The sequence below is a fragment of the Clarias gariepinus genome, chromosome 3, assembly GCF_024256425.1.
Source record: "Clarias gariepinus isolate MV-2021 ecotype Netherlands chromosome 3, CGAR_prim_01v2, whole genome shotgun sequence".
Taxonomy (NCBI): domain Eukaryota; kingdom Metazoa; phylum Chordata; class Actinopteri; order Siluriformes; family Clariidae; genus Clarias; species Clarias gariepinus.
In genome coordinates, this window is record NC_071102.1 from 11,024,943 (window position 1) to 11,037,728 (window position 12,786).

The following is a 12,786-nucleotide window of genomic DNA, read 5'->3' on the forward strand; positions in this document are numbered from 1 at the left end:
GCTCTGTACAGTATATGTTCAGAACTGATGCACAAATCCAAAGAATCCAACGGATTTATTTCTGTTTGCACTGAATTCATTCACAGTAGTTACAAGGGGATACATTGTGGGTATTTTTTTTCTTTCACCTGCTCATATTAATCAATCAGTATTCCAGCTTATCTTTTCCCTCAAAGTAGAAAATAGGAAGGATAAGAATAGGTATTGCTTAGTTTATTTCTCTATCTGAATTCTGCTGTGTTGTGGATATGCACCTGCAACAAGGTGGGTTGTAGCACACCCTCTCAGAGAAAACCGTACAGAACAGAAGGGACGAAAAGAAAAATACTAAAGGACAAGTAGGGAATGAGGCATGAACATAAAAACAGAAAAGTGAGGAAGGGGAAAAAAAAAACTATTCAGTCATTTGGGGGAAAAAATGGGGAAGAAAGAAGGGGGGGAAAGCACAAGAGAGGGCAAATTGAACATATACATCATCATCATGCAGAGAAAAGCCGGATGTCTGACATGCAAACGGCAAATACGAGAACATAGCCATGAGCAGGACGATCCCCTTGGTGCCTTAAGAAACTCATTGGCAAAGTAATCTATTTACATCACATGGTTCAAGTGTTTTGACCTGTTTATACACACACTATGAGATTTAAAAAGTGACAAATAGCAAGAGTTCATAACGTTATACCCGCCCCGTCCCGAGTAGAGGCTAGTCTACATTCTTAAATTACTGGTAAATAATTTAACATATACTACAAGCTCTTTTTCTGCTCAAAACCAGAAAAGAAAGAGTGCTTTGTTCACAAAAATTCTGATGAGTCTTAACAAACAAGAAATGACAAAGTAAAAAAAAAAAAAAAAATGCAAACAATTTGACAAATAGCTCTGATACGAACACTAAACTACCCAAATTTGGTTTTATAAATAGTCCCAGCTGCATAAATTAATAAACAATAAGAACAAGAACAAATAAAACAGGATGATAAATAAGTTATAAAATTATACACAATTATGGCCAAAGTTCTCTGAATCCTGCAGATGCTTCTCCAAAAAGTTTTTGTTTTTTTTATAGTTTTTTTTTCTTCAAAAATGCAAAATTGACATCAAAATTAAATAAATTATGCATCGTTTCATTCAAAGGTGACAAAATAGTTCATCACTACATGGAGGACAAAAAAAGAAGAAAACTGAACAAAACATGGCAACACAATCAGATCAAGCAGAATCACGACTAGACGAGGTTTACGTAATAAACATATACAGGCTGTACAAGAGAATAGAGCATTTAGTGAAACATTTCCCCCTTTCTTATCCCATCCCAAAGCACCTCGGAATAGGCTCGGGTCATAGTAATTTTCCAAATAAGATTTCAAAATCTTGTACAGCAATAACACAGAGTTCATAAAATAGTTTGATTCTGTCATTCGTAAAGAAACACTACAACGGAAAAAAAAAAAAAAAAAAGAATTACAATCCACCGAGAGTCCGTGCAGGCTGCTCCTCAAACGCCTTGACATCCACTTCACTGGCAGCTTCTTCATCTCAATGCATCTGGGGTGTGTGTGTGTGAGAGAGAGTGTAACAGGGATAAGGTATCGCCAACAGTGGGACAGAGATTAAAGGTCATGTAAATGTCCTAAAATAGGATTTGTAATTCTTCAGACAGATGTGGCTCTAAATGAGAGAGAAGAAGGTGAAGGGTGAATAAGTCGCGGTGGTCTTTGTGAGTCGGTGTTGAGGAGCCTCCATGTCCGTAGCTTGTACTTGCTGTATAATGTGCCTTCCGTCAACATACTGTACACGAAGCTCATGCGAGAGCAGCAGTCGGGTTCTAACACGTTTTCTGGATAATCCCTGGCAGCAGAAAATGTGCAAAAGGGCATCACAAAATGAACCGGACAAAAAGACACAGAGCAAAACATGAAATGCAATGCAAGACATTTCGGCAAAGAAACCAAGAACATCCGTCTCAATGTGTCTGGTGTTGATGTTCTACTGCAGGAATCGTCCCGAGATACAAGAGTTTACCGAGGGGTTCGACTGAGATTTATTTCTAAGTTAATAAGTGGACTAGATTTTAAAAAAATTAAATAAATCTAGTCATGTACTAACGCTCTTGGTTTTTAAGGCTGCTCCTGTGTCCCGACTGAAGGTGCCACCTTGGGTTTGTCTTTGCTCTTGGAGGCATTAGAGTCGGACTCGTGTTTCTTGGCGCCGGCACCGTGCTTGGGCGTGCCGGGGGGCTGCGACACCTGCCCCGACTTCTCGTCTGAAAAGAGCTGTTTAATTACGTCAAAGAAGCTAGTCAATGGGCTGCCTGGGTACACACCGGGAAGAGAAGAACGACAGAGAGAGAGAACAAACAAATGAACAATGTGGATCACAAGGAGGACACAATGAGAGTGAAAAGACAAGATAAATGAGAAATGTTACTGTAAGCCTTGTCATTCTCTCTCTCTCACACACACACACACACAATGTATAATCACAGTCTCATCATTACACAAAACTGAAATATGTCACGAGGCTTTAAACAGTCACCCATTTCATCTTGTCTGGATGGAATGATAATAAATGGCATCTTAACGATTCATGTTGACGTTTACTGTAGGACCCGGGATATAAAGTTCTCAGAGCAGGTTTTCCCCCTCACTTTTCTAGTTTTTTTATATTTTTTTATTGCAGGTGCATTATTGGTCATGCACGTTACCTTTGCTGATTTTTCAGCCTACTCCCGAACCCGATGCATATGCAGTGCATAGTATGACTAGATCTGTTCTGTACTGACACTTTTCACTAAAAAAGAAAAAGAACATGTTTGGTCTTTCAATCCATGTATTGTAAATGAGTGCACAGAAAGAGAGTGTCACGGTCACGCAGACCTGGGGGCAATTTAAGATAACCAGCACCTACCAGGATGTCTTTTATAAACCATGCCACACCACTCACCACACGCAAACTAAGCTTAGGATCAAACCAGGCAAACCTCTTACACTAAACACATTAAGTGATTTAAAAGCATGTTTAAGTGAGTCTGTGATAGACTGGCACCCCATACAGGATGTACCCCGTCTCATGCCCCAAGTCTCATGGAATAGGGTCCAGTCCCACTGCGACCATGTATCCAGGATAAAATGGTATAGATGACGATGAGTTTAAGTGAGTTTTCTGTGTCAGGATAAAATAAAATACTTTTTAATTCTTTTTATGCAGTTTCTCACTAGCATGTTTTTTTTTATTTTGTTTTATTACCTTAACAAGATAGAGAAAAGATAATTATGTAAAGCACTGATTATTTATAGCTGAGTAGAATATGTTGAGGTTTGCTAGATTCATTACTTTCCTAATTAATTAGCACATGAGGTTTCATTCAGTGCATAATGTGAACAAAATGTTAATCAGCTAAATGTCACACTTGAGTTAAATAAAATGGATTAGAGACGCTTGATCAGCAAAAATCGGACATCCAAATCAACCGATACCCAGATTTTACCACAAACCCATCTTTAATCATAAGCAAGTCTCAAATAAACAGGATTTTCTTTCCTTCGTAGGGAGGCATGGTCAGACAAACTGTCCAACGGAATACGAAAACCATCCATACAGAGGAAGTTCAAGAGTTAGATGCAGAAGTTCAAGGTTTAGTTAAAAATCCCTTGAGAATCACTTTAAGTGGACGTCCATTGCTGCGGGTCCAACCTAATACTTTCCAATTGACCAGATTGACAGCAAAACATATTAGACTCCATTATAGGGCTTTTACTCATTTTCATTTGATTTTCAAGCTAAAGCATCGACATGTTATGACTAGCCAGTCGCATTGTTTATTTCTGTCACATGATCACTGAAGCGAAGACACTTCCTGTGCTACACAGTAGGGCTGTGCAAAAATATCGATACATCAAACTATCGCGATAATTTTTTTTACGATAGTGTATCGATAGTCAAACCTCAAGTATCGATACAAGTTGTGCCAAAAAAACTCCTCCTCCGCTCCAATAGATGTCGCTAACTCGCTATCAACAAAACACTAAGCAGTACGGTATCAGAACAAGTAAGTAAGCAAGACATGAGTGAGCATGGCGGAAAATATAAAAACGCCTCCAGCTTTTAGGGCTGACGTGTGGCTGCACTTCGGTTTCAATACGATACCAGGGAGTACACATACTAGTACAAACTATTGCAATATATCACAATATGTATTGTATCGCAATATATCGTGATTTATCGTATCGTGACCCGTGTATCGTGATACGTATCGTATCGTGAGGCCCTTGCCAATACACAGCCCTACTACACAGTGACTGCTGCTGAGTGATCTAAATAGCTTAATGGATTTAAAGAAAATGTTAAAGCCACGGAAAAAGGAGATTTATACCGTGCTACTGCAGTTACTCCAACCTCTACGTTCTGTGAAAAAGTGACATTATGAGCTTTGGATGTTGTGGAGACACCATGTTATACTTAAGACCAGAGGTGGGTAATAACGAGTTACATTTACTTACAGTAACGTTTTGGAAAAAAGTGTACTTCTATAAGTAGTTTTACTGCAGCAGACTTTTTACTTTAACTTGAGTAGATTTGTGAAAAAGAAACGCTCCTCTTACTCCGCTACATTCGTCTACACTCGACTCTAACCATTACTTTTCTTACTTTTCTAACCATTTATTCTACACATTAGATATTCTTTGTTTTTGCCAGAGAAATGCAGCCGGTGGATCTACTACGTGACTGTGTTTCACCAATCAGACATAGCAACAATAATCACATGACTCCGTTTAACCGATCAGCCGCAATAACAATATCCACATGGAGTCAAATGACCACACAAACGCTGCTTAGCGGAAAGAAAAAAAAAGAAAAAAAAACTTCAGCCGTGGTAGATAGTGATGGGAAGTTAGAATAATATTAGTGACTTGGTTCTTTGTATCTCGTTCATCAAAATAAAGAAATCTTTTTTTAAGTCATTTAGTTCATTTGGTTCTTTTGATCAGAAATAAAATAAAATGTTGCGTTTTCAATAAAAAAGACCACCAATACATCTACGTACACACATTTTGGATATAGTTCCAGTAAAAAAAATATATTACAATGCAGCTAAGGACATATTATAATAAACAGAATGAGTAGCTCATCTCTCGTATCTTCCAGTCTGAGTCGTTTTATTGCACTGAGTCGTACTATTGCACCACATAGCATCTATAGGAGTCATGTGACAAAGGAACGAACGACTCGGAATAGAAGACTTACTCTCCAAGACTACTCTTGCTTCTGAGTCACGTTAAAGAAAGAACGATTCTTTACGGTAAAGAATGGCTCTTGTACATGTTTTAATGTTATTTTCTGCTGAGTCTTTTGGAGGGCAACTGCATATACAGTACATCTTACACTGGAAATAGTTTACACTTCAAACATACATATGTTACCTACTGTACAGTGGGTATTTGTTTTAAAAGGTTTATATTGTAAAAAAAGGGAGATTAGATATCTTTGTAAAGATATTTAGTTTTATTAATTTATTTTATTAAATGTATTTATTTCTTTAATTATTTGGAAATGTCAGAATTTGTACATTATTTCATAATTTTGTCTGGCTGCTTACATAATTTCTAAAAAAAAAAATTATATAAATCAGACATCACGGTGAAACAGGTATCTTATCACCAAATACTTCTTTACTATTGTTGATGACTATGTTTTACTTGTACTTGAGTAATATTAGTTTGAAGTACAGCTACCCTTACTTGATTAGTTTAATAGTTTTAGTGCTTAAAACTATTCAGGGTTAGGGGTGGTCAGGAATGTAACGTACGCATTGTGGTGTAAATCAGAAAGACACCATTACAACACAGCATGAGCGATTTATGTACAAAAGACACGAGACCCACATGCTGTGTGTGGAAAGCGCTTTTTAGCACCCTTGTGACTCATGCATAAAATATTCTCTATCGGCTTCTAAAACTTTCTGCTTCATTTGACCTAAAAGCTAACTTTTCTCAAAACTGGAAAAAAAATGTTCTCATTTTGCTGTCAAACTGCTCAAGGAAAGTACAAACCGGGACAAATTAAAAGGAAAAAAAAAAAACACAGTCTTTGTAAAGAATCAGGCCACATTAAGCCATCAGAACAGGCAGGTGCAGGTCATGTGATTTACATATATGTTATACTCATTGAATCATTCAGTAAGCCCTTGTGCATGTGAATGGGGGCGGGGTCATGTTAAAAGAGACCACTCCCATCAGGATAAACGAAATGTAAGAATAGGACAAAGGTGATCATTTAGAAATAAGTCTTGATTTGTGGAGATGCGTATCTATAAGGACAAAAAGTAACCTAGGCACATATAGAGTAACATATAAACACATAGATATAAAAGTCGTATCTCTCTCTTTCTCTCTCTGTCTGTCTTCTGCCTTTAAATTATAAAAGAGCAAGCACTTAAGAAGATTGCTTCAATTGCAGCACTTGTCTTTGTATCCTGTATCCGATTTTTGTTCTTGCTGATGATTCTGACCTGCAGTCTTTTCCGCCACTTCCCTCTGCCACTGAGAGAATTTTGACCATTTCCTCTGAACAAAGTGCTGTGACACAAAGCAGCCTATAACAATCCAAACTTTTTACTTGTACCTTTCTCTTTATACAAGGGTGAGCCAAAAATTTCCAATGGAAATCCACTCCAATGGTTAGTGGGTGAGCAGTTCGAAAAAAGACGCGTTGGCTGACGTCACATGGTTCTGAGAAAACATGTGATTGTCTTTGCCCATGAGCCCCCCCCCCCCCGATTGGAAGTTGTTGAAGTGCCCTAATGATGGGAGAGAAATGTTTACTACTGAATTCATGTTAAATCAGGAAAAATCCCCCCCAAATAATAATATTTAAAAATAAATGAATCTGCACTCTGGCAGCAGAATAAATTTTGTATTAAATTCTAGAAAGGACAAATACATCATATTTCAACATTATCCCTTAGCTCTTCATTACACTTCGTCCATCTGGCAAGTATTTCGCATTCTTTCATTAAAAATGTTTAGAGCTGAGAACCACGAATGCACCGCCGTCTTCTTTTCTTCATCAGAAGTGAATCTTCGTTCTTGAAGGGCAATTCCTTCAGGGGACCAAACTGGTGACAGTAAGACGGAGCGAGATCAGGACTATATGTCGGATGCTTTAATAACTTTAAACATGTTTTTGCAGAAGTGTGTGGGCGTGCACTGTCAAGCAAAATCACAATGTCCTTGCATAGCGGTCCTGTGCGTTTAATAATCGGAAGTTTAGGCTTCAGCTCTTCAATAAGCATCACGCTGTAACGAGCACTGTTGATTGTTGAACCTCCTTTTCCTGATAATGTTCCAATACTTCTGGCCCTTGAAAATTCCAAAAAACTGTAAGCATTGTAGAATTTTCGAGCTGATCGTTGACTTTTGAACTTTCTTGTTAGCGATTGAGGATGTTTCTGTTCCATACTCTTCTGTTTTCTTTCAGACTCGTAGTGATGAATTCATTTTTGCTCATACCGCGGTAACACATAAACCGATATAAGACTTTTCACACCTACACAGCAGTGACTGGCAAGACGGTAGCCTTAAATGGAAAGTACGGATGATTTTAAACTCGCCCTCATATTGAAAGGAGGATGCTAATGTATTATTAAGATTATGTACAGTAGCACGGCTAAGCCATTATAGATGGAGAAGTTACAATCCAGTAGCCTCAATGATGCAATTTGAATAGAAATCTCAAATTTACCACATTTGAAGAGGCTTGCATGCTGTGTCAGAACACACCCCGCACAAGGGTGGAATAGGAGGCTTGACGTGACTTTTCTAATGGGTGGCCGGAAAAATGCCCCACTAGGGGGCAGTTAACATATAATTGTAACTTTTATAGGAACTTCGAAAATGAACCTAACTGTGGATCCCATTGTCATAGAGACACAGGGGAGGGCTCATCTAACTCAGGCAACCAATCAGTCTTTTGCATTTATCATGATGCTCATAAGCCACTCCCCCTAGCAACATCAATAGAATGTCGCTTACATGATGCCAGTGTTTATGCATGTTGCTAACATGACTCCACTGTTTTGCAACAGCTAGCACCACTCACATTTTAATTATTCGTGTACCTCTCTAGTTATTGCATGCAATTTAAAGATATGTTTATTACACAAGGCCTTTTGAATCTTTAAAACTGGAGCTTTGACAAGTCATATTCAGTGAACTCTTGATAATCTAGCTGATTATAGCAAGTACACCTTAAATAATAGAATGTGCAGGGATTATTTATATTCCTTGCATAATGCAAGTGCTGGATGCAGGATATTTAAATATTCATAGCGAAAACAAGGCTCTAAAAGAGTACAATTTAAATAGTGCGGCACTGGTTTATCTAACGAGCTGCTAGTTAAGGGGTTAAATAGGTCACACCTCCAAAGGGTGTTTGAATCCGTGCAGCGGGGCATGAAAGAGACAGCAACTCAGCCATCAGCACGGGATAAAAGCACACAAATAAGCCAAAATACTCCGGATAAACTCAAATAGGGGATCAGGATTATTTTCTTAAATCATAGTATTCTGAGATTTCTGATCAAAAAGGCAGACAGTTCTTCCAATGATAGAAGGCCTAGTTGAGCTCTTTGGGCTCAGACACAGAACCTGCACACGGCACCTTAGAGCAAAATGATGCAAGAATTAAACTCGGGCAGAAAAACACCATAAAGTATGCATGAGTGCCGAAACTCCTTTCGATGGGAGACTTTAAACTTTCATGAATGTGAGTGAAAGTAAAGCATGCACATATAAAGTGCTCGTATTAAGGCATTATCAATATATGGCTTTTAATAACAAACGTGCTCCATTCAATCTAAAATAGAGGAACTTCTTACCACTCCTGGGACGTTTATGTGATAGATGTTATAATAACATAATAATACTAATACGACATGGCGATAAAGCTCTGAGCTTCTTCACACTACTTAAAATTAATTACAGAAAAATAACAGCAGTCATTTTAAAGATGGAATCTGTAATAATAGCAAGATTAGTTTAAAAGGTTTACTTTGTAATACTAACAGCACTGTCTTGAAGGTGCAGTTCATCATAAGAACAGATTTTGTTTAATGAACTTTTTTTACTATTATGAAAAAAATAATAAAAAAGATTATTCCTCTAAAGCTGCAGTTTGTAATACTCTTTTAAAGGTTTTTGCCTATCGGACCAATGATAGATGTTATAATAACATAATAATACGTCTAATAGTAATACGTAATAATATGTGGCGTATATCAAACTTCTCTTAGTGGTTAAAGATGTGGGGAAAAATTTTTTCTATTACATAACGTTATTTTTTTTCGTGTCTTTCGAAATTCATGTATCGCCAAACTGACTCTAAAATCGAAAAATGCATATATTAGATTAAATGATAGAAATAGGAAGAAATGTGATAGGCTGCAAAGTGCCTAACGATAAAAATCTCAGCAGCAACCTCATTTCCCCTCTCGTCTGTTCCAACCAGTCAGCATTCAGCATCACCAGTATACTAATTACCGGCCTGATCATCCGTCACCATCTGCACCTGATTCTCTCTGGTCCTTCAGTTAGATGTTTTCAATCCACTTTCCCCAATCGAACACCATTATACATAACTGACGGCGCACAATCATTTGCCTTCCCACCCTGACATGGCCCGTCATGTAGCAGGTGTTTGAAATGGCAGAAGCGGAGATAGCCACAGACAGCAACCAAATTGAAACCAGCGCTTCCACTGCCAGCACTGACAACCCACAGATGGAAAGTCTGTTTTATTTGACACAGCCCAATGAAATAATTGCATTTCTAAATTCAAGTTACAGTTGAGGAAGCACTAAGAGCTAATGTGGGCTATTAATGCTTAATCCTCATCGGAGAGAGAGAGAGATTTAAATACTGTCAATATTAAGTTAAGGCTATATTTAATGCAAGCTCACTGCTTTTGCTACCAAGTACATTTGAAGGAAAGGACTTTTACAGAAACTGAAACAGATAAACAAAGGACTGCTACTTTTACTGAAGTAATATTTTATAATATATATATATATATATATATATATATATATATATATATATATATATATTATCCAGCAAGTACTGAATTTTTGTACTTTGTCCACCATGGGGAATCATAAGAGTATAGGTCTTGAAGTTATATAAAAGGTGTTCAAGTCAAACCGGGACTTGTAATGACATTTCTCCTGATTAAGGCATAATGTAAGTAATTTCTCCTAAATTAAGACATCTTCAGACATTTACAGAAGACTTACTGTTACAGTACGGAGTGTAAAACATTTGAATGGTTTAAACGCTTTAAAGAAGGCCATATGCTGATCCTGGCCAAGGTGGCTCGGAGTCCACTCGTTTCCATAAATATTTAGCGAGTGAAATGCCTTATGCTTAAAAATCAATTAACAACTTGTTACAAACTTGGGGAAGAGACACATCTGTCCATGGAAACTGTACAAAACTGTACTTGCACATTACAGAAACTCGGTTATTACCACATCCCCCGTTCAGTCCTGACCTCGCTTCAAGCCATATCCTCATGTTTGGGCTATTTGGGTTCCTGGGAGGCCAGTGTTTCAGACGGACAATCCGATCATGGCTCCAGCATAATGAGAGAACTTTCTACCTTGATGGTATTCAATCATTATTAAAACGCATTGACATTTAAGCATTCGGTAGACGCTCTTACCCAGAGCAACTTACAAAAAGTGCTTTGAAGCTTCCATCATTGGAGAGATGCTTACAGTACACTGTGTTGCTAGGTTACTAACCAAGTGTATTAGGATTAGTGTAGCTTTTATAGCTGTGTTCTGTTATTTTGCAAAAGGTTCGACATGAATGTCCCTGGTAATTTGCAATTTTAACAACAACAAGATATAAACTGTAATAATAACATGACTATTTTAAAGGTGCGGTCTGTAATAATGAAATTACCCTTTTAAAGCTGCAGGGTGCAATCATAGCTAACTATTTTAAAGAAGCAGTTTGTAATAACACTTTAAAATGAGATTGTATCATAACAGCAGTATTGTAAAGTGATCATTTGTATTAATAAGAGTACTAGTCCTATTAGTATACTATTACTACTCCTTTCCCAGACTCATTGTCTGATACATGTTGAAAATAGAAGGCTAATATTTTCACTGTAACCATCGTTCCTCTCACAGGTCTTGCACCGTCGCACCTTCAAAATTCCAGCACATTCTACTATAATAATCTGTTAAATCAAGAAAGTGCACTCTCTGTCATTTCGTTTGCGTCTGAACTGTTTCAGGATCAAATGTGATTCGTCTCGGCTTTCACGTCTTGATGTTGCTGTCCTGCTCTGTGATTACCAGTGCTCACATGCCATTCATCCATCACATCATGTGCACATGTGCTTTCAGATAAATGGGTGGTGAAGTGAAGCGCAGGGCTGTGACGGTGACAGAGGAGAGACTGGCAGGATGGTGAAGTGACTGAATTCCTCATAACATCTTCCTCCATTTAAAGGCCACACCTCAATATTATGTTTTAATCTTTATGTACATGGCCAAAACATGGTACTGGTGCTAAAAAAGTGAATTTTTAGATAGGATCATATAACACCGTTTTTTATAATGCTTCTTATCCGATCCATGCTTAATTTTTTTGTAAATATGCATATACAATTATATTTTTATCAGATAAAAAGGAACACATTTGCTAAATAGGATTTCATGCCCTTTTATGTACAAAAGTGTCTGTAACTTGTTTGAATTCGAATCTTTCAATGATCGTATCCGTCATTTGGATGAAACTTGGCTAATTTAGATTTTACATTAACAGACATAAACCTAAAAAAGCCTATTACTCAAAAAAGCTAAGTTATAAGATATTGCAATATAAATTTGACATAGTTATGGGCATTTCAGATTTTTTGCTTTTTAAGCTTTTTACCAAAAAACTATTTAAGCAACTTATGCTTCTAAAAGCTTACGCAAATTAAATATTAATACTGATTAAAAAAAATGAATAATTTGCATTTTAAATTATTATTGTTTGAAGCGAGACAGTATAACGCTAATTTTTTTTTACATTTTTTTAGGAAAGCAGGATTGGTCACTTCCATGCTGCATAAATTTTAAAAGTAGCTTCTTTTTCTGTATTATATGTATAACATGAAAAAATTTAAATACACACCAATACCCTGTTTTGGCCAACAATAAGAGATTAAATGAGCAATTGATCAAACTTTAAGGACAGAGAAGCTGCTGATAGAGGTGTCAGGTAAGTCTAACCAGAAATAGATGACTTTAAGAAGTGTTTTTTTTCCATCTCTGCTAATAAGAAATGATGGTCGCTCTAGAACGTATTTCTTGTTATTTGGCAAAAAAAAGCAGCTTTCTTACATAAAAACTATGAGAACTGCACGTGCATGTTGATCAGGCTTTGATTTTAACCCTTGTGGCCACTAGAGGGAGCTGTTATCAGGTGTTTTGGCACAAGCACAAGCACAGCCATGGGATGAGAGAGAGAGATAAAGAACAAAGGGGAATCCCTCTCTTTTCTAATCTGTTCTTCGTCTCCACGTGGACCCGGAGTGTATCCTACCAATGTGGCTTTTCAAAACTTAAAAAAGAAACAAACACTTGGCTTTCCTGGTGAGGACACAGGATGAGCTGTCTCTAAAAAATTGAAGGCAAATATTCAAAGATGTTTCAAATATGTGCTGATGAGTGTGTGTGCATATGTGGGAGTCTGATAGATAGATGGGAAAGAGAGAGAAAGAAAGAAAGCG

General features: G+C 37.3%; 1 protein-coding gene across 10 annotated transcripts in view; it reads right to left on the minus strand.

Moving 5' to 3' along the window:
- Nucleotides 1-60: 60 nt before the first annotated feature.
- The window catches only part of brsk2b (BR serine/threonine kinase 2b), a 179,590-nt gene continuing 166,864 nt past the window's right edge, over nt 61-12,786 (minus strand). For 8 of the 10 annotated variants that reach the window (XM_053492633.1, XM_053492632.1, XM_053492626.1 and 5 more), the window contains one exon: nt 61-2,311. In XM_053492633.1, coding sequence (XP_053348608.1) covers nt 2,118-2,311 — 194 coding nt within the window. In that variant the 3' untranslated portion in view covers nt 61-2,117. The remainder of the gene's footprint in view (nt 2,312-12,786) is intronic. The other 2 variants (XM_053492628.1, XM_053492627.1) reach the window with 2 other exon arrangements.